The sequence below is a fragment of the Ornithorhynchus anatinus genome, chromosome 15 (genome assembly GCF_004115215.2).
Source record: "Ornithorhynchus anatinus isolate Pmale09 chromosome 15, mOrnAna1.pri.v4, whole genome shotgun sequence".
Taxonomy (NCBI): domain Eukaryota; kingdom Metazoa; phylum Chordata; class Mammalia; order Monotremata; family Ornithorhynchidae; genus Ornithorhynchus; species Ornithorhynchus anatinus.
The window spans coordinates 1,254,379-1,276,803 of NC_041742.1; the positions used below are offsets into that span (position 1 = coordinate 1,254,379).

The 22,425-nt window shown below is 54.4% G+C and overlaps 1 protein-coding gene across 2 annotated transcripts in view; it reads right to left on the bottom strand.

Annotated features, from left to right (window-relative positions):
• Positions 1-13,433: 13,433 nt before the first annotated feature.
• The window catches only part of CA10 (carbonic anhydrase 10), a 97,077-nt gene continuing 88,085 nt past the window's right edge, over positions 13,434-22,425 (bottom strand). For both annotated transcript variants that reach the window (XM_029080107.2, XM_029080104.2), the window contains exons 5-9: positions 16,812-16,907; positions 16,473-16,545; positions 14,901-15,055; positions 14,263-14,437; positions 13,434-14,115 (exon numbers count right to left, since the gene is read on the bottom strand). In XM_029080107.2, the coding sequence (XP_028935940.1) occupies positions 14,093-14,115; positions 14,263-14,437; positions 14,901-15,055; positions 16,473-16,545; positions 16,812-16,907 (522 nt within the window). In that variant the 3' untranslated portion in view covers positions 13,434-14,092. The remainder of the gene's footprint in view (positions 14,116-14,262; positions 14,438-14,900; positions 15,056-16,472; positions 16,546-16,811; positions 16,908-22,425) is intronic.

The window sequence follows — 22,425 nt, forward strand, 5'->3', positions numbered from 1 at the left end:
TGATCTGGGTTCCAGGACAGAGGCCCGGTTCGTCTTCCGGGGAACCGCTTGCCGCTAATGGCTGGTAAATAAGCTCCTAGCGCGGAAGGGGCGGTCATTTATCCGGTTGTCATCTGCTCTGTCCCTGGAGGGACAGGGACTCTTGAGTGCTGCGGCCGCTTGGCCTGGTGTTCGGGAGAGCGCTGAGGGTGGGCCGGCTCGACCAACATGGCTGGACCAGTGACCCGTCCACCTGGTGCTCGGTGAGAGCGTCACGGCCACTGGGATCGGGGGAGCCGGCCGGTCCGGACCCTCCTCCGCAAATGCAGGGAAGGGATCCGGGCGACCGGAATCGGCAGAGTCCGGAGTCACGAGACGCACTTCGGAGCACCGAGAGGGGCCGGGCCACCGGGGTCCCGAGGTGCCCCCTCCAAATAATGGTGTTTTCATTCGGCTTGAACTCGGGAATGAATGCCGGAGGCTTAATGAGGCGCTGGCTAATTATCTTTCTTCAACGTGGAGAGATGAGCGATGACCCAACTTTTCCCAGGCCGTTGAAACGATTTCTTGGTGTTCAGCTAAACTTTGATTAAAGGTCTCATTACATCGCGAAGGAAAACGCTTTCCCATCAGTCTCCCTAACCCTGAAATACGATGTTTATGGCTTCGGAAGCGCTGCCAGCAGAGCCGGGGTGCATCCACCCCATCTCGTTCAGAAATCGTTCTGGCTCTGACTTCAGCCGAGCGAGTGAGGCAAAACTTTCCCGGGGGGAAAGGGCACGGATCTGGGAGTCGGGAAACCTGAGTTCTGGTTCCAGCTCTGCCCTCCGGGCAAAACTCGTAACCTCTCTGGCCCTCAGGTTACACCGCAGGAAAATATCTGCTCTCCCTCTTAAACGGTGAGCCTCACACAGGACTGGGACTATATTTGTTTTATGGTACTCGTTGAGGATTTACCATATGTCAGACACTGTTCCAAGCACTGAGGTAGATTTAAGTTAATGAGATATGTTACTGAGGCTGGAGAGAGTCCCCATCCCGCATGGGTCTCACAGTCTAAATAGGAGGGGAGCAGGTTTTTAATCCCCATTTTACAGTTGAGGAAGCTGAAGCTCAGAGAAGTGAAATGATCTAATAATAATCATCATCATCGTATTTAGAGAAGCAGCGTGGCTTAGTGGAGAGAGCCCGGGCTTGGGAGTCCGAGGTCACGGGTTCTAATTCCGGCTCCACCACTTATCCACTGTGTGACTTTGGGCAAGGCACTTCACTTCTCTGGGCCTCAGTTAAATCATCTGTAAAATGGGGATTAAGACCGTAAGCCCCTCGTGGGATAACCTGATTACTCTGTGTCAAGCTCAGTGCTTAGAACAGTGCTTTGCACATAGTAAGCGCTTAACAAATACCACTGTCAAATGACAGCAATTGGCAGAGCTGGGATTAGAACCCAGGTCCTCTGACTGAGAATCCCATGCTCTTTCTACTAGGTCACGCTACTTCTCTGGATCTGAGCTGATTATCTACTCCCGTGCATAGCTCAGTACTTACATGCTGTTTTGGCACATAATAATAACTGTGGTATGTGGTAAGTGCTTACTAGCCTCAAGAAGATTAATTGCACGCCCCCGCAAAATCCCATGCGCATCCAAAGATTATCCCTGGCCACCCACAGTTTAAACACCTTGAGCGAATTCTGCTACCTATGCAGCACACCATCTAAGCGTTCCCAGATACGCGCGGACAGTGAACTCCAGAAGCCCGTCCTGCCCTCCGGGAGACGGATAAGCCTGGGATACCGAACGTAAAAGCCGCAGAGCTGCAGTAACGACCGCCTTTCTAACTGGCTCTGACAGCAGGACCAACCCCACAAAGGCCCATCTGGGTTCCAGTAAACTTTCAGCTCCGGCGGGGCCGGATTCTCTGCCAGCTGCTCTGAAAAGGAATCCGGGACAGGTCCTTTCAGCTGTGGGAGGGCAACGTCCCTCCCGACAGAGCTCGACCGGAGTGGTCGGGTCAGGGGAATGTCATCTCTTCTCAGAGATCGGGAGTGGGGTGTAGAGGCGCGGCTTCTCCCTGACCTTCCCGCTTCTCCTCATTCCTCAAAATGGCTGGGAATGACTCCTGGGGGAAGTGGCTTGGAAAGCGGAGAGCAGCCCGAGTGGGCAGAGGTCAACAGAGAGCGGGATCGGAGCGGCGGACTTCTGGTGTTTGTTAATTATAATAATAATGATAACAATATTATCCGTTAAGCACTTACTATGTGCCGCGCACTATTCTAGACGCTGGGGTTGTTGGAAGATAATCAGGTTGGACACGGTCCAGGTCATGGAGGTCACAGTCTGAATCCCCATTTTTCAGATGGGAGAACTCAGGCCCAGAGAAGTGAAGTGACCTGCCCAGGGTCACAGAGCAGACGAGCGGCAGAGCCGGGATTAGAACCCAGGTACTTCTGACTCCCAGACCCGGGCTCTATCGACTAGGCCACGCTCCTACTAGTCTGCCAGGACACCCCGTGGGTCGAGCCTGCTTCGTTTCGGTCCTCCCTGCTTCCACGGGGCCTCTTCGGTTAGAACGTGACCAAAGCCGACGTGGGCAGTGGCGTCTTGAAGGAACCGTCAGCTGGTTCCCTTCTGGATCCCCATAGGGAAGGACCTCATCCCTAAGGACGGATCGTTTATCATCTCTAACTTTTCACTTCCCTCCCGGGAGGCTGTTTTGCCGGCCGGCCGCCCCCCTTCTCGGGGAATGAATGTTTTCTTTGGCTTGTTTGGAACTACTCACCCCCTCCCTCCTTGCCCTGGGGCCCCCCGGTCTTTTTGTGGAAGGACTGCCCAGACAGTCTTGGACTGGTCCTGCCCATTAGACTGTGAGCCCATCAATGGGCAGGGATTGTCTCTATCTGTTGCCCAACTGTCCATTCCAAGCGCTCAGTACAGTGCTCTGCACAGAGTAAGCATTCAATCAATACTGGTGAACGAATGAATGAATCTTCCAGGGGGTTTCAGTAATTTCTGCCTCAGCCTTTGTCTTTCCTGACCCCATCCACGACTCTGACCATCCCGGTGTTCTCTGGCTGCCCGCCTCCAGTTCAGTTTTGGTCTCCCCGGAATGCCTCAGCCACAGCTAGGGTGGTGGTAAGTGGCCTGGTTTAGCATTATTATTATTAGTTATAATAATAATCGCGGTATTTGTTAAGTGCTTACTATGTGCCAAGCACTGTTCGAAGCCCTGGGGTAGATACAAAGGTAATCAGGTTGGACCCAGTCCCTGTCCCGAATGGGGCTCACACTCTTAATCTCCATTTTAGGCCCAGAGAGGTTAAGTGACTTGGCCAGTCACATGGCCGATAAGCGGCAGTGTCAGGATTAGAATCCATATCCTCTGACTTCCACTAGGCCACAGCGGTTTGACTTACTTACCTACGCTCAGTCCTCTCTGAATCCCCACCGCCAGGCAGACCCATCCACCTCCTCTCCCTAATAACAGTCGTAATAGTGATCGTAATTACTCTGGTACTTAGAGAAGCAGGGTGGCTCAGTGGAAAGGGCCCGGGCTTTGGAGTCAGAGGTCATGAGTTCGAATCCCGGCTCCGCCGCTCGTCAGCTGTGTGACCGTGGGCAAGTCACTTCACTTCTCTGTGCCTCAGTTCCCTCATCTGTCAAATGGGGATGAGGACTGTGAGCCCCACGTGGGACCACCCGATCACCTTGTATCTACCCCAGCGCTTAGAACAGTGCTCGGCACATAGTAAGCGCTTAACAAATACCAACATCATTATTACTTATTTAAGCACTCACTATGCGTTAAGCACTCTTCTAAGTGCTGGAGCAGGTACAAGCTCATCAGGTCGGACACAGTCCCTGCCCTGCATGGAGCTCACAGTCAGAGGGAGCTGGATTTAATCCCCATCTGACAGGTAACTGAGGTAAGAGAAGTTAAGTGACTTGCTCAAGGTCACACCGCAGCTATGTGGCGGGGCAGGATTAGAACCTAGGTCCTGAGACTCCCAGGCCCTGATTCTTTTCAGCAGGCCACACTCCCTCTCCCCCTGCCTCATCTCCTCTGCTGCCCTGCCTTCTCTCCCCATCCCAGCTACTTTTGGCGGCAGCAGAACTTGTCGCAACAGCTTGGGAGAGTTATTCACTGAACTCCCCGGGGAACAAGTGCACTGTACTAAATGTCGGGGAAACTCGAACAGAAGCGCAAGACATGTATGCTGCTCACAAGGAGTTTCCGCGCTAAGGAAAGAGACAGGCATGGAAATCTTTACAGTTAGAACCAGAATAAATACGTGCCGGGACCACTGATTGTCCTCAGCTGGAAGAAGATGATCGACTGATCTGTTTGGATCAGGCTGCCGGGTCTTGTGAAACGGAGGCTTGAAAATGGAGATTAAATAATAAAAATAACCGCGGTGTCTGTTAAGTGCTTACTATGTGCCCAGCGCTGTACTCAGCGCTGGAGTAGATCCAGGATAATCGGGTCCCACCTGGGGCTCACAGTTTAAATAGGAGGGAGAAGACACAGAAGTCAAGTGACTTGTCCAAGTACACGCGGCAGACAAGTGGGAGAGTTGGGATTAGAACCCAGGACCCCTGACTCTCCAGCCTGTGCTCTTTCCGCCAGGCTACATCCGCTCCCTTCTCCCTCTTCCCTCCTTTTGGGAGCTAATGGGGCTTGGAAGAAGTGGGGAGGTGAGGGGGTGCAAGCCTCCGTGTGAGGGAAAGTCACCAGCCAGAGTTGCTTAGCAACCGCTGGAAGTTCAGGTGAAATCCGCTAATTAGTTTGGTAAGGAAGGGAGTCAGCAAGGCGTTGCTCAGCAAACGGCGGTATCCCCACGTAGCTGCAGTTCCGAGTAGACGGTCCAGCCTTGATTGGGAAAGTAGATCCTGGAAAGCTCCCCCCGAATCCGCGAGGCTACAGCGGAAGGGGAGGCGGTACAGCCTAGTGGAAAGAGCACAGGACTGGGATTGAGGAGAGCTGGGTTCCAGTCCTGGCTCTGGGTGACCTCGGACAAGTCACTTAACTTTTCTGGGCCTCAGTTTCCTCACCTGCAAAAATCGGACTAAGGTACCTACCCTTCCTTCTCTCCTAGGCTGTCTCTGTCGGGCAGGGACCGTCTGATCTGTCTTCCTCGTAGCTATTCCAACAGTGATGATCATAATAACAATTTAGTATTTGTTAAGCACTTACTATGTGCCAGGCAAATGTCCTAAACAGTGGGGTAGACACAAGCTAAATGGGTTGGACAGGGTCCTCGTCCCACAGGGGCTCATGGGCTCAGTGGAAAGAGCCCGGGCTTGGGAGTCAGAGGTCATGGGTTCGAATCCCAGCTCTGCCACTTGTCAGCTGTATGACTGTGGGCGAGTCACTTCACTTCTCTGGGCCTCAGTTGCCTCATCTATAAAACGGGGATTAACTGTGAGCCTCACGTGGGACAACCTGATTACCTTGTATCTCCCCCCAGCGCTTAGTACAGTGCTCTGCACACAGTAAGTGCTTAACAAATACCAACATTATTATTATTATTGCTATTATTATCATTTGACAGATGATCACAGTGCTCAGCACCCAATAGGCAAATTATACGTTTCATCATTCGCCGCGTCTGCAGACTACCGTCGGCCCTGGTGTGTGCCAGGTTCAATAGGGTTTGATGAGGATGATGAAACCTCGGTGGCGAAACGGCTCTGGTTTGGGGACTCGAGGATGGGAACGCTACCTGGAGGAGGAACTGAATCTAATGCCCGGCACCATTTGCCCCGTATCGTCCCTGCCGGTCGGGTTCCTGCTGGGCACGGAGGGGAACGTGAGGAGAGGCGGGCACGGGGTGGCACGGCGCAAAGTGGAACCCGATATATTTATTTCTATTAATGCCTGTCTCCCGTCCCCCAAGACTGTAAGCTCGCTGTGGGCCGGGAATGTGTCTAACGATTCTGTTGTACTGTACTCTCCCAAGTGCTCAGTTCAAAACGAACGACTGAAACTAAGGTTTAGACGGGCAGCGGGAGTCTCCCCAAGGCTCGGTTCTGGGTCCCCTTCTGGTCTCCATCTCCATCCGCTCCCTCGGAAAGCGCATTTGCTTCCATGACTTCAACTACGACCTCGACGAGGATGATTCCCAGATCTACATCTCCAGCCGCGATCTCTCTCCCTTTCTTCATTCTCGCGTGTCGCGCTGACCCCTCCGGCTTAACGCGTCCCAAAGCAGCGTGGCTCAGTGGAAAGAGCACGGGCTTGGGAGTCAGAGGTCGTGAGTTGGAATCCCAGCTCTGCCACTCGTCAGCTGTGTGACTGTGGGCGAGTCACTTCACTTCTCTGGGCCTCAGTGACCTCATCTGGAAAATGGGGATTAAGACTGTGAGCCTCACGTGGGACGACCTGATCAGCCTGTATCTCCCCCAGCGCTTAGAACAGTGCTCTGCACATAGTAAGCGCTTAACAAATACCGACATCATTATTATTATTAAAAGAGTACTCCTCGTCTTCCCATCCAAACCCTGCCCTCCCCCCCACTTTCCCGCCACCGTAGACGGCACCACCACCCTCCCCGTCTCCCAAGCCCGCAAACCCGGCCCCATCTTCGACTGAACCCTCTCATTCACCTCGCGCATTCAATCCGTCGCCAAATCCTATCGGTTCAACCTTCGCCGCATCACTAAAATCCACCCTCTCCTCTCCGTCCAAAGTGCCGTCCCGTTAATCCGAGCGCTCGTCCTGTCCCGCCTCGATTACTGCCTCGGCCTCGTCCGTTGCCTGTCTCTCCGCACTCGAGTCCATATTTCACTCTGCTGCCCGGATCTTTTTTCTACAAAACTATTCGGTCCACGTTTCCCCACTCCTCGAAAACCTCGAGTGGTCGCCCATCCACCTCCGCATCAAACAGAAACTCATTACCACCGGCTTTAAAACACTCCACCGCCTCGCCCCCTCCTTCTCGACCTCCCTGATTTCCTACCACAACCCAGCCCGCACACTCGGCTCCTCTAACACCAACCTACTTACTGTACCTCTATCTCATTTCACTCTCCATCGATCCCTCACCCACCGACAGAAACTCATTACCGTCGGCTTTAAAACACTCAATCTCCTCGCCCCCTCCTACCCGACCTCCCTGATTTCCTCCTCGACCCAGTCCGCACGCTCCGCTCCTCTAACGCCGACCTACTTACTGGACCTCTTTCTTATTTCTCTCGCCGTTGACCCCTCACCCACATGCTGCCTCCCGCCTGGAACTCCCCTGCCCCCTTCATAGCCGGCGATCACTCTCCCCGCTTTCCAAGCCTTATTAAAACCCCATCTCCTCCAAGAGACCTTCCCCGTCTAAGCACTCATTTCCTCTTTTCCCACTCCTTTCTGCGTCGGCCTCGCGTTTGGATTCGCGCCCTCCCCCGCCCCCCCCGAGGCGTTAATATAAAAACAGATATGTACCTAATTGTTGAGGGGCTGTCTCCCGCTATAGAGTGTAAGCTCGCTGTGGGCAGGGAACGGGTCTGTCGACTATGCTGTATTGTACTCTCCCGGGCGCTTAGTTCAGTGCTCTGCACCCAGTAGGCATTTCATAAATACCGTTAATCGACCGACCCGACGGCCAAAGTGATGCGTCACCTTACCGATGCTGCGGCGGTCTCGGAGCCGGGGCCGTATGCTTCGCCCAAGTCGGCCGGCTGCTTCCCAAGATTCCTCGCTGAGCCGAGCCGCCTCACGGTGGGTGCCCCTGGTGGGTCCTCGGCCGGAAACCTTCTCCGCAGGTGGCACGGACCCCAACGGGCAGAGATGGGACCAGAACCCCCGTCTCCCGATTGGCAGAGCTGTGCTCCTTCCATAGGACCACCAGTAAGACGGGGCTAAGGCATGGGGCAAGGGAACAATAATAATAACAATAATAATAATAGAGAAGCAGCGTGGCTCGATGGAAAGAGCATGGGCTTGGGAGTCGGGGGTCATGGGTTCGAATCCCAGCTCCGCCACTTGTCAGCTGTGTGACCTTGGGCAAGTCACTTCACTTCTCTGGGCCTCAGTTCCCTCATCTGTAAAATGGGGATGAGGACTGTGAGCCCCACGTGGGGCCACCCGATCACCTTTTATCTACCCCAGCGCTTAGAACAGTGCTTGGCACGTAGTAAGCGCTTAACAAATACCAACATTTATAATAATGATAAAAATGATAATGTGAAAAATTGTGGTATTCAAGTGCCCACTATGTATAAGCACTGGGGTAGATACGAAGCATTCCGATCCGACACCTCCCCTGCCCCACGTGGAGCTCACCAGCCTAAGAGGAGGAGACCGAGGCACAGGGAAAAGAAGTCACTCGCCCAAGGGTACAGAGTAGGGGAGTGGCAGGGCGGAGATTAGAACCCCGGTCTCCCAAGCCTACCGGTCCCGTGGGGTGGCCTTTCAGAGAGAGGCAGGAGCTGGGAGCATTGAGAGGCTCGGGGCTCACAGAGTCTCTGGCGTTCAGGTGACAACTCTCTCCGAATCCGTACCTCGTCCTGGATTCTGGACTCCAGTCTTACCTTGTGTCCGGGCGCTGGGAGGCGAAGACCGATCCCGGTTCCCGGATGGGGGAGGTCCGGGCTGCGGTCTTCCTGGGAGACGGCCCAGGACTGGAGCCAAAAATGTTAGGGATGGGCCGGGATGGTCGGATGGCTCAGGTACTCCCTCGGGTGCTGCTAGTTACCCACGTCAGTTGTGCCACATAAACCGGTCAAGGATGAGACATTTTAATTGGGGTGAAACGTTCAGCATGATCGGTTTACCTGGAGATACAGCAGATGTTGGAAGAAAGCACAGATTCTCTTCCTGCTCCGCATGGATGATGAGATTTCCAAAAGGCTCCTTCTCATAGTCCGGGGCCGGGGGGACACACCTGAAAACCCACGCTGCTCCGGAATGAAAGGCTCCCCGAGGGTGGGGACCACGTGTTGGAGACGATCCGCGCCACGTGCCTCCTTGGCCTCCCTCAGTCACTACCCACGTGCGTCATCTCCGTACGGCGACGGCGCCTACTGGGCGTCGACACGGTGCGACGCTCTGGGCTAGGCGCTTGGGAAAGTGTAATGAAAACCCGAGCCACGGGTGCTCGGCACAGAGCCGGTGTGCAGCACCACGTACGGCAGGCCGCGCGCACCCAGTAAATACTATCGAACAGCGTGGAGATAGGTCCGTAGTAGTAGGAGCGTTTATTATGCGTCCGCTTGGTGCGGTGCGCCGTGATAGACACTTAGGTAGTACAGAGTAGTAACGTGACAAGTTTCCTGCCCACAAGAAGCCTCCACTCTCACAGGGGAGACAAAAATATAAACACCGGCAGGTGTCAAAATCCAAAGACGTGCAACGAGTGCCGTGCGGAAGAAGGCAGCGTTAAAACGTTTCCGTATTTTTACCAAGACAGCTCTCTGGATACACCACCGGAGTGACTGCAGATGGAAGCGGGGCGTTCTGGGAGAGACGTGTCCACGGAGTCGCCGTGGGTCGGGAACAACTCGACGGCGTAAGATAGAAGAACGTGCGGGCTGAGGACGGCGCAGATATCGGCGCAGGAGGGCGAGAACGGACCAAAACCAGCAGCTAGGTTGCCTGTCTCTCGGTACACTCAGCGACCAAGCCTGGACTTTGAGATGTAGCACGGGGTTTGTGTTTGTGTGTACGTATGTGCGGCGCGCTGTCCCTGGGACCCTTCCCAGCTGATTCGATTAACTTGCTGTGGTTTCCTCTCTCTGCGTCATGGCCTCACATCTCCTTTTTGGCTGTAAACCCCCTGAGATAATCGATCACTCGGTGGTATTTATTGACGGCTAGCTACGTACAGAGCACCAAACTCCGCGCTTGGGAGAGTACAGCGTGAGAAGCGGCGTGGCTCAGTGGAAAGAGCACGGGCTTGGGAGTCAGAGGTCATGGGTTCGAATCCCTGCTCCGCCACTTGTCAGCTGCGTGACTTTGGGCAAGTCACTTCACTTCTCTGGGCCTCAGTGACCTCATCTGTAAAATGGAGATTAAGTCTGTCGGCCCCACGTGGGGCAACCTGATGACCTCGTATCCACCCCAACGCTTAGAACTGTGCTTGGCACATAGTAGGCGCTTAACAAATACGATAATTATTGTCGTTACTATGTGAGATACACTAAAGTTGGTAGAAACGTTCCCTGCCCCGTCTAGGTGGGAAGACAGACAAATAAATTCAAGATATGTGTACGTGTACTGCGGGGCTGAGGTAGGGGTGAAGAGGAAGAGTTCGGATCCAAGTAAACAAATGATGGAGAAGGGAGAGGGAGTAGGGGACATGAGGGATTAGTTGGGGAAGGTCTCTTGGAGATGGGATTTTGGTGCGGCTTTGAAGGAGGGGAAGGGGATGAAAGAACGGAGCTTTCTTTTAGAAAAATCACCCGGGCGGCAGTGAAATAAGAAAGCTAGTAAGGGGAGACAGGAGGTCACTGATGCAGTAATCAAAATGAAACTGACAAGATCCATCCATCAATCGTTGGTATTTGAGCACTTACTGTGTGTGGAGCACTGTATTACGCGCTTGGGCGAGTACACTACAATGAAGGAAAAATAATGTTCCCTGACCGGGAAGCAAACCAGGGCCACGGCAGTGAGAGCACTGGATCCTAACCGCTAGACCGCCGCCGCTAGACAAGTTGTAAGTAGTATCCATTTTACTTATCGGGCTATGTGACAAGCACGGTACTAAACTCTGGGGTACGTACAAGATAATCGGGTTGGACAGAGTCCCTGTCCCATATGGGGCTCACAGTCTAAGTAGGAGGGAGAGGAGGGCATTAGGAGACGTGATCCCCACCCTTCAGGGGCTAACAGAAGCCTAGTGGAGAGTGCTAGGGCCTGAGAGTCAGGAGATCTGGGTTCTAGTCCTGACTCCATCACTTGCCTGCTGTGTGACCTTGGGCAAGTCGCTTAACTTCTCTGTGCGTCACACAAAGCAATAGCACAGCTGCCATTTTTAAAACTTGGTTAAGGGTCATCATCGCCCGCCGCCCCCCCCAGATGAAGATTAGGGGATCTGGGGAGGGGGCAGGCGGGGTCTCCACCCGTGTTGCTGGGCAGAACTGACTACGCTCTGAGCCGGTGGTCTATTGTAGGGCCTCCTTTGCAGCCCGAGACTCTGACTTTCAGATCACGTTCTCCTTTACCGTCCCTCCCGGTTCCCTATCATTTGCAAAATTGGAACTTTTTTTTTCTGTCAATATATTCTTTGGAGTGTTTTATCCGATAAAAAGTGCGGTTTCCAGCATTAATCACCGTGATTAATGTGAACCGGCGGATAACCCTTTTCTACTTGGGAAGGTTCCAATTATAGCTTTATTTGGTTTCTTGGCTCTAGGCCCATCTTTCTTCCAGTCATCCAATCTCCCGATTTCCCTCCCCCTCATCGGGATGGACACCGGCCTCTCACACGCCCGATACCGACACTGGCGAGGAGTCCGGCGAGTAAATCGGTCGTACTTACGGAGCGCTTACTGTGCTCAGCGCCTGGGAGAGTACGGCAGAACCGTCGACAGGCGCGTTCCCCACCCACGACCAATGCCTTACGTGGCGTCCGCCCCCAGCGACCGCCACGCTCCCTCGGAAGGCAGAGCCGAGCCGCAACGTCACGCCGTCCTCTGGCCCTTGCAGCGGACACTGAACGCTGCCCGACCGCTACCCACTTATGGAGCGGGGGGCAGGTGGGGACCGGCCGTTGATCGATCAGTCAGTGTTTGGAAGCCCTGCTTTGGGAAAGAAAGGAACGGTTAAGTTCTAACCGTGTGAGCTGCCCTGGACTTTAACTTCGCCTGAGACGATCAATCGGGGGGACTTATCGAGCGCGGGCCGCAGGGTTAAGTGCTTGGAAGGGTACAGAGAAGCAGCGTGGTTCAGTGGAAAGATCCCGGGCTTGGGAGTCAGAGGTCATGGGTTCGAATCCCGGCTCCGCCGCTTGTCGGCCGTGTGACGGTGGGCGAGTCAGTCGATCTCCCCGTGCCTCAGTTACCTCATCTGTAAAATGGGGATTAAAACTGTGAGCCTCACGTGGGACAACCTGATGACCCCGTATCTCCCCCAGCGCTTAGAAGAGTGCTCTGCACATAGTAAGCGCTTAACAAATACCAACATTATTATTGTTATTAGAACGGAGTTGGAGGGCATTTTCCATGCCCACAAGGAGCTTACGGTCCAAGAGGGGGAGTCAGACGATATAAATAAATCGGTGATGGATACGTACCTAAACGCCGTGGGGCGGAGTGTGGGGCGAATACCGACTCCCCAAAGGGTTACTGAGCCCGGTGCGTAGATGACACGCAAGGGAGAGGGATATGGGGAAGAGAGGACTCAATCAGGGAAGGCTTCTTGGAGGAGATGTAGCCTTGAAAGGCTTTGAAGGTGGGAAGGGTGATGTTCTGGGAGTCTCTGGAGGGAGGAGGGAGGTTCGGGCCAGAGGAAGGATGTGGGAAAGTGGTCGGCGGCGAGACAGGCGAGATGGCTGCACGGTGAGCCAGCTGACCGAGAGCGCGGGCCGGGCTGAAGGAGAAGATCCCTGAGGTGAGGTAGAAGGGGGTAGAAGAGTGCTTCAAAGCTTACAGTAAAGAGTTTCGATTTGATGCGAAGGTGGATGGGCACCCAACCGCTGGAGCTTCTTGAAGAGTGAGGAGACGTGGATAGAAAATTTTTATAGCAAAGCCATCTGGGCAGCAGAGGGGAACGTGGCCTGGAGTGGGGAGAGAACGGGAGGTCAGTGAAGAGGTGTAGAGGTGTAATCAAGGCAGGACAGGGGCAGTGCTTAGATCAGCAGAGTGGCAGTTGGAAGATCTTGCGTGTTTTCTCTAGGGGTTATCCACTGGCCCCTGCAGAACCACAGTTTTAAAATTCCAAGAGTGCCTGCTGAAGACGGGATGGACCCGACTTGCTCTTTATCCAGCGCACGTGGGTTGAGGGAGCTCTTTTTTATTTCCTCCTTCCCGCTTTTTCCTCTGTAAATCGATCGTGCTCTCCCGAGGGCGGCTTCTGAACTTCTCCCTCTCTCCGTCTCTCCGGCGGTCGGCATCCAAAGTAACTGAGGAGTTACATAAAGAGCTATCTCTATCTCAGGGTCCGCTTTATCCGCTGACCTCTTAGATGGGGAGGGAGCGGGACCGTGTCTAATTCCCACCTGTGTTCTCTTTCCCGGAGCTTAGGACGGTGCTCTGCACACGGCAGGCCTTTATCGTATTACTATTGAGCTGAGATATACAAACCCTCCGTCCACCGCTACGGAAACGCAGAGAGGCCAAGACAAAATAAAAGATGGAGCCAACAGACGCACTTGGCGGGGTTCCGCATGCTCCCGCACGTGGACCAAAGCGCTTACTATATGGTAAGCACGGCGGTAGAAACAGGCTAATCAGATCGGACTCAGTTGCGACTCCTCCCCGCCCCAGCCCCCCTTCCACCCCACCAGAAGGGACGGGATGCACAGCGACGGGAACGGAGCGAACTCGTTAAACACATTTATTGAGTCGTTAACAGTAACCAAACACAATGTATGACCTTTGGAAAACAAGAAACAGAAAACGGTTCAGCTCTGACCTCGGCAAACCCTACTACAGATATGGGACAAAGAATGAAACCATTCTGCTTCCGGACCGTCTGCAACGCGTTCCTCTCGACAGCGGGGTCTTTCTGTTCAATAAACGGAAGGATCGTAACTCAGAAGTGAATCTGCTCCCTCTGGCCGGGCCGGCCGCCGCAATTCTCTCTCTCTTTCTCTCCCAGGAGTACTTGGAGCACAGAACACAAGTCCATACTGTTGCGGGAGGAAGCTCTCTCTCTCTCTCTCTGTCTTCCCGGGGCGAATTTCCTATGTACAAAGGCCGAAGAGTCTCTGGTTGTGTCGCGAGATTAGTTCAGGAAAACGGTATCAAAATTGTTTACCACGTTTAAGGGACCGGTCGTCTTCCAAGACGGATCTCGGGGCGACGTTCGGTGACTGGAACTTCCCACGTGGGACGGGAGGACCGGTCCGGGCCGGGGAGGGGTACGGGGGGGCCGGCGGGAGGGTGGAGGGGACATTCTAGGTTATGTCGATTTCCGGTTGTGGCGCTCGGCTGAGGCTGGGGCTGTGGTTGGCCTGGGCCCGCTACTTGAGGAGCCACTCGTTTACTGGACGGAGGAGACAGATCGAAACGAGGCAGTTAGTTTAAAAGGCGGGACAAGGGGCTGACCTGCTGACCGCCACCTCTCCCCGGTGTCCGACGGCTGGGGTTTCCCGGGCAGGGCAGAGGGCGGGGCCCGGGGCCGGCCACCCACCTCTGTACTGGAGTTTTTGGGGTCTGTGGTTGGGGCAGTCTTTGCCCTGCAGGCTGAAGTTGATGTTGGTGCGGATGCAGCGGTTGTTGAGGGGCTGGCCCGGCCGGAAGTTGTCACTCATGCTCAGGAAGATCTGGCTCGGCTGGTTCTGGCTGAGGAGCCTCAGCGAGTGCATCTGCGGGGAGACCCGGAGTGCCCGGGGGCTGCGGGTCTGCCCTCCGCGCTGCCCTCCGGCCCCCTGGGGCGGCCGGGAAGGGCCAACGCCTAATCCACGGGGCCAACCGAGGGCGAGGGGGAGACCTCGGAGAAGCAGCGAGGCCTAGCGGCAAGGACGCGGGCTTGGGAGTCAGGGGATGCGGGCCGCTCTGCCGCTTGTCTGCTCTGTGACCTCTGGGCAAGTCACTTCGCTCTCTGGGCCTCGGGTCCCTCATCTGTCAAATGGGGATGAAGACCGGCAGCCCCGCGTCGGACAACCTGATGACCCCGTATCTACCCCGGGGCTTAGAACGGTGGCTGGCACGTAGTAAGCGCTTAACAGATGCCATGGTCATCATCCCCGCCCCCTCGCCCCCGGAGCTCTGGCGCGTCCCTCTGGGGCGCGCGGCTTGGAGCCCCCGCCCGGGACCCTCTCGGCTCACCTGCATCCGGGTGATGTAAACGGGTTTGTTCATGATGATCCAACTGGCTGTTTCGTAGCAGGGCGGGGTCGTCATGGACCCGTCGTACGTGATAAAGCTAGCGGTCTCGGGGTACAGCTCCTCTATATTAAGTCCCTGGAGTAAGTAGGCATCGTCTGCAGGGTGCAATCAGGAAAACCCTTTCAGTTCAGTCTCCCACCACGTCACTAAAACACGAGGCTGCAAATTCTCCTTCGAAGACCGGGGTGACTTCTGGCTGCCTCTGAATTGCAAAGGCAAGGCTACTGGAAAGCTTTCTTGTTTTGGGGTTTTTTTTTCACTTTTCAGGTTTTTAAAAATCGAAAATGGGGAGTCAAATCTTCTCAGGTATTGAGCACTTGAGGCAGGGAACTATAATGAGCACTTGGGAGAGTATAGGGCAAGAGAGTTGGTGGACATGATTCCTGCCCACAAGAAGCTTTCAGTCTAGAGGGGGAGACAGACATTGATATCAAGGACAGGAGAAATAGGAGAGAATAAGGATAAAATGCTTCCATAGGGAAGGTTAGGAAACAGACCATCAACCCGGGAGAGAAAAGTCCCCTCTCTGCTCAGTGTATTTCACCTCCACGAATAACTTGGATTGGTCGAGCACTTTTATTTCCCCAAAGCACTCTCAAGCCAGCCACACAGCACTGCTGGGGACGGGTGACGAGAGCCTGGTATTATCACTCCCATATAACAGAGGAGGAAACCGAAGCGCGGAGAGTTTAAGTGACTCGCCCAAGGTCACCCAGCAGCCAGGGGCGGGACCAGGATTGGAACACAGAACTAGGATCCTCAAACGGCTGTCCACTGAATGGTTCCCCCAAAATGTGGGTGGGGATCTACGGAGGGAGAAGGGGAGACTTTCTGAGACTCTCCTCAAAGGTCTCATCCTGCCAACTGGGAGAGTCCTGGGGCAAGCACTGCACGATTTAAGCATTCACCCATCTTGCCATTCAAATCGTTACAACTCCAGTGACACCACCCTTCTACCTCCTACCTGGAAATAATGTTATCTGTCTCCCTGTTGGAGTTCTCTCGCCTCTGTTACACTCTCCCGAGTGCTCAGTACGGCGCTCTAGACTGTAAGCTCACTGTCGGTGGGGAACATGTCCATTTATTGTCATACCGTACTGTCCCAGTTGCTTAGAGCGGTGCTCCGCACACAGTAAATGCTCAATAAATACGACTGAATGAATAAACGAATGAATGGAATATTCTGCTCACAGTAGGCACGCGCGCAGTGAATCACTAATGACCCAACGGAGGTCACTGGGTTGTAACTTCGGGCCTGCTGAAGTGGGACCCCTCTTCTCTTGCCCCCGGGCAGGATCGGCCACCCCTAAACTCCTCCCGGAACGGAAGGCGGTCTGCACCGACCGAGCCGGAGGCGGCCGAGGGAGGCCGCCGAGGGCTCCGTGGAAACGGAGACACGAGCGGTACGGAAGCAACGGAGGCCAGCGAGGACACCCCCGGGACGGCCATCCCCACCGGCGCCCGTGGGCACGGATGACGGCCGGTCATCGAGCCCGAGGGGAGCAAACTCACTCTTGTATGTTATTCTGGTGATGGTGTCTCTGTTGAGCATCCGATTGAGGAACGGGTTCGATGAATCTGACACCTGTGGGGAAGGGCGAGGGAAGAGAGGGGTCGAGACCATCGACCGATGGTTTCTTCCCTCTCTGCGTCCTGCCGGTTAGCGTGGGCGGGGTCCAGAGACAGCTGGGCCGAGCGGAGTTTCCATCCGCTCTGCGTGCCGCCCTCCCCGGCTCCGACGAAAGCCCAAGCCCTCCCCGGGGAGAAACTGCTGGTGCGCCCCAACAGTAACCCGAACCCTGGGGGGCTGGTGCGAGCCCTCTCCCTGCCAGGCTCGGCCCGGGGTCTTACCTTCATAAATATGGAAACTACCACCAACCCGTTGGGACTTTTTGCGGCCTCTGTGACGTTCGTGTATAACTCGTGGTTATAGTGGATGAGTTGCACCTGGAGAGGGGAGGGCAGAACCAATCAGCGGCTGCGTGACGCACATGCACGGGCAGCTGTTTTCCCGCCGACGGTAAGTAACGGGAATTGCGGTTTGGCGTGCTGACCATCCATCAGTCAGTGGTATTTCTTGAACCCTTCCTGTGTGCGGAGCGTCGTACTGAGCGCTTGGGAGAGTCCAGTACAGCACAGAAGCAGCCTGGCCGAGTCGACGGAGCGCGGGCCCGGAAGTCGGAAGGACTGGTCCCGGCTCTGCCACTTGTCTGCTGTGTGACCTCGGGCTGGTCATTTGACTTCTCTGTGCCTCAGTTCCCTTATCTGTAAAATGGGGATTAAGACCGGGAGCTCCACTGGGGACGTGGACTGCGTCCAACCTGATTACCTTCTATCTACCCCAGAGCTTAGTACTGTGTCTGGCACATAATAAGTGCTTAACAGGTACCAAAAATAAAAAGTCGTTAGGTTCCGCGCCCACAAGGAGCTTACGGTCCAGATCGGGAGGCGGACCTCGAAATAAATGACGGCGACGTACGCGCGTGCTTAAAGGGTGCCGATCTAAGCTCACAGAAGGGGGACTAGGGGAAAAGAGGACTTAATCGGGGATGTCTCTTGGAAGACCCTGTGCCGAGCACTGTGCGCGGTGCTGGAGCAGACGGAAGATCATCAGATCAGACACGGTCCCCGAACCACCCGGGATCACAGTTTTAAGGGGGAGGGAGGACCGGCAGTTCAGCTCCCATTTTACAGATGGGGAAACGGAGACCGAGAGCTACTAAGTGACTTAGCCAAGGTCACGCAGCGGCAAAGCGGTGAAGGCGGCATTCGAACTCGAGCTTCCCGACTCCCGGGCTCGGGGTCTATCCGCTTTTCAAATCGTGACGGTGTCAAAAAATAAAATAAAACCACAATACTGGTACCCAGGCAGCTGTAGGAAAATTTGGCAAAAATTATTAATGTGGAGAAAGATGCTATTATCCAGCCTTTATTAATTAATCCATAGATCAATCGGCCATTCTTTGTTTATGTGGGTTATGCTCACCCCGGGCGCGCGCACTGTTGGAAAATTTGTGCCATGAATTTCCTGAGGTCCCCACTAGCCCCAGGGGTTCTCTTATCATTTTATCACACAACTGTGGCTTTAATCTTAAAGTCACTTAAAAAGATGAATTCGGTTTAATACCACACAGAAGGGAGAGGCCAGATGAATCACTGTGTTCGTCTCTTAATTTCTTTGGAACCTGCAGTAACAATCCAGATGGTTTTTAGGTTGTTGCTGCTAACTGTTTAAGCTCGTTGGTGCAATCTGCTATTTCAGGGAAGAAAATAATCAGTCAATCAACGGTTCTGAGCGCTTACTGTGGGCAGACCACCGTACTGAGCGCTTAGGGGAGTTTAACACAACAGAGTCGGTCACGTCTTCCCCTTCCACAAGGCTCCCTGCTCCCACCCGCTCTCCAACTCCTCTAATGTCCCCGAGGCTTGAGCCTATTTTGACTAGTTGTGTTGTTTTTTAATGTCTCCTGATGTGTCCGCCTTCTCTCCCCACGAGAGACAGGAACTGTGTCTATTTTCCATCTTTGTATCCTCTCCCAGCACTCAGTACAGTGCCCTGCACACTTTAAAACCTTAATAAGCGCTGTTCCTCCTCCCGCTAAGGACTTTTCAGCTTAGAGGAGGCTAGAATATAGCTGCAGAACATTGTATTAGGAGCTTGGGAGAGTTCAGTAGCATGGGGTAGTGGATAGAGCACGGGCCTGGGAGTCAGAAGGTCAGGAGTTCTGATCCCGGCTCTGCCACCCGTCTGCTGTGTGACCTTGGACAAGTCACTTGGCTTCTCTGGGCCTCAGTTACCTCATCTGGAAAAGGGAGATTGAGGCTGTGAGCCCCACAGGCCCCGTGTCCAACCCGATTTGCCTGTATCCACCCCAGCGCTTTGAGAAGCAGCGTGGCTCAGTGGAAAGAGCCCGGGCTTGGGAGTCAGAGTTCATGGGTTCGAATCCCGGCTCTGCCACTTGGCAGCTGTGTGACTGTGGGCGAGTCGCTTCACTTCTCTGGGCCTCAGTGACCTCAACTGTAAAATGGGGATGAAGAGTGTGAGCCTCACGTGGGACAACCTGATGACCCTGTATCTACCCCAGCGCTTAGAACAGTGCTCTGCGCATAGTAAGCGCTTAACAGATACCAACATTATTACAGTGCCTGACACAAAGTAAGCACTTGACAAATGCCATAATGATTATGATTATTATTATCCCTGCCCTCAAGGAGTTTACAGTCTACCCTGCGCACAGCCATGGGCACAATTTCCGGCTTCAATTTCCGGCAGTCACCAACTAATTTACATAGAGAAGAAGAGAAAGGAAAATGGATGGGCTGAAGGGGTAGGGCTTTTTTTTTTTTTTTAAAAAAAAAGATATTTCTCAAGTGCTTGCTAAGTGCCAGGGACTGTACCAAATGCTGGAATAGATCCAAGCTAATCAAGTTGGACACAGTCTATGTCCCACATAGGGCTCATTGTCCCCACTTTTCAGATGAGGTAAACGAGGCACGGAGAAATGAAGCGACCGGTCCAAGGTCAAGCGGCGGAGCCGGGATTAGAACCCAGATCCTTCGGACTCCCAGGCCCGGGCTCTATCCACTAGGCCACACGGTTTCACCGTGTGGTTTTAAACCTTTTGGCGCCAGTCACTTTAAAGAGACAGGGCCCAAACTCAAGCTGTTCTGCTCTTTCCCCAGAAAATTAGGTTAGAAAGAAGTGACTAAGCCAGGAGCTCCAGGTGTCTCTGAACCGAAGAGGAGCCTGTTTCCGGAAACAGTTGTTAAGAGGGAATCGGTGAGTCAGAGTCTTACCTGACTGAGCCGGGGGTCTTTTTTCTTTTGCGGTATTTTTATAAAGCCACTACTCTGTGCCAAGTTCTGGGGCGAGTGCTGAGGTGGATTCTGTGTAACCAGATTGGACCCAGACCCTGCCTCACAGGGTGCTGTCGGTCTGGGAGGGAGAGGTAGATCTCATTAGCCTCATGTGGTAGATGAGGAAACTGAAGCCCAGAGCGAGGTTAAGCCATTTGTCCACGTGGAAAAACTGGGCTAGAACCCAGGTTTCCCGGCTCCCAGTCTTCTGTCCTTTCCACTAAGCCCCACTGCCTCTGATGGGGAAGGAGAGTAGGTATCTTATCCCTATTTTACAGATGAAGAAACTGAGGCCAGGGGCCAGCCGGGACAGACCGGCTGAGACTAGCGACCGTGGGCCCGTTCTCTTGGGAGAGGCTCATGTGCCCACCCTCCGCAGCTCTTGCCCCTCAGAGGGCTTGAGGGAGGCCGAGTGACTTTCTGGCAACTTGCCCCTCTCTCCCTCACATCTGCCACGTGGACGGGTCACCCCCGAAACGGGCGAGCCAAGCAGTAGGAAAGCACAAGGCTGAAAAGAGCTCAGGGGCGGCGGAGAAGCTTTGGAGGAGGGAGTAAAACTGAAACCGGGCTTCCGGGCCCAGATGAGCGGCGGTGGGGGAGAGAAGACCCGATGAAGCCCAACCACCGGGCACCCCGTGCTGGGCTGGGAGCGGAACAGGGCCGCGGGAGCGGCGGCTCCGAGGAAAGACGGCCCGCTGAGACGCAGCGGCCTCTCGGGGCCCGCCGACGCAGGCCGGCGGTCCAAGTGGAGACCGGTGGCCGGGAGGCGGGGTGGACGGTGGAAAGGATGGGGGCCGGGGGTCGGGCGTGAGACAGGCGAGATGGAGGAACAGCGAAAAGGTCAGCGGCAGAGGAGTGAGGTCTGTGGGCTGGGCTGTAGAAGGAGAGAAGCGAGGGGGGGCAGGAGGAGGCGAGGTGACGGAGGGCTTCAAAGCCAGTGGCGGGGAGTTTTTGTCCGATACGGAGGCGGATAGGAAACCAGAGTAGGGGCTCAAGGAATCCATGTGATGGATTGGAGAAAGAGCTGGAGAGATGTTGGGTTCAAACACAGCACTAGCTGCGACGTTAGTCGACATCAGCATCAGGTTCGAATCGGCTGCTTCTACCGTTCGACTCTTCAGGGTGGCCACCTCGGGGGTCAGGGTCATTCGGGCCAGTCCCCTGTCCCCGGAGAAGTCCCAACAGCTCACAGTGTCTCCTCGTCCTCTGGGGATAGCTCCTCAGTCGTATTCAGCGAAGGAGTTCCCAGCACTATTTCGCCAGACGTTGTACTTTCATAACCCTGAGAGTCAGGAAGTTTATTTTGGTCTAATATCTCTCCTGAGGCGAATTAACTCAAAGGAAATTGGAGTCTGCTAATCAAAAAGCAGCACGGTCTAGTGGAAAGAGCACGGGGCTGGGACTCGGGAGAGCTGAGTTCTAGCCCAGCTCTGCCTACGGCCTACTGAGAAGCGGCGTGGCCTAATGGATAGAGTACGGGCCTGGGAGTCAGGAGGATCTGGGTTCTAGTCCCGACTCCGCCGCCTCTCTGCCGTGTGACCTTGGGAAAGTCAGTTCACTTCTCTGGGCCTCCGTTCCCTCATCTGCAAAATGGTGAGCCCCATGTGGGACGCGGACTGTGTCCGACCTGATTAACTCGGATCTACCCCAGCGTTTAACATGGTAAGTGCTTAACGAGAACTATGATTATCATCATTATTATTATTAATCCATCAGTGGTATTTACTGAGCACTTAATGAGCGCAGAGCACTGGACTAAGCGCTTGGGAGACTACAGGATAACCGAGTTGGTAGACCGGTTCCCTGCCCACGATGAGCATAAAGTCTGTTTTCTTTTTAGAAGAGGCAGTGTGGCCTAGTGGAAAGAACACACGTCTGAGAGTCAGAAGGACCTGGGTTCTAGTCCTGCCTATGCCACTTTGCTGTGTGACCTTGGGCAAGTCACTTCACTTCCCTGTGCCTCACTTACCTCATCTGTAAAATGGGGATGAAGACCGTGAGCTCCACGTGGGATACGGACTGTGTCCCACCTGATTTTCTCGTTTCTACCCCAGCGCTTAGAACAGTGCCTGGCACGGAGGAAGGGCTCAACAAATACCATTTTTTCTTTTTAAAAGACATTTGTTCCGGGCTTACTATGCATCAGACGCTATTCTAAGCCCCGGGGTAGGTACAAGTTCACTACATCAGACCCAGTCCCGCCAGGGGCTCACGTCTAAGTAAGGGGGGGGGAACGGGTAACCCCATTTTACGGTTGAGGATTCAGGCTCGGAGAAGTTAAGTGACTTGCTCAAGGTCACCCAGCAAGCAAGTGGCAGAGCCGGGAGCGGAACCCAGGTCCTTCTGATTCCCCGACCGGGGCTCTATCCACTAGGCCACGCTGCTCCTCTCGGTCCAGTCGGTTCGCGAATCCCCTCGGAAACGAACGTCCGGTCAGCACGCAGAACACTTACCAGAGAAATGGCCAGTGGGCACCCGGAACCCTCCCCGGCCGTAATGCCATGTGCGCGCACATCTCCAAAGACTGGGACATTTGAATCAACACCCGCGCTCATTCATCATAAAACCTGGGACCGGGCATTCAGGAGGAACTTGTGTAAAACATGAA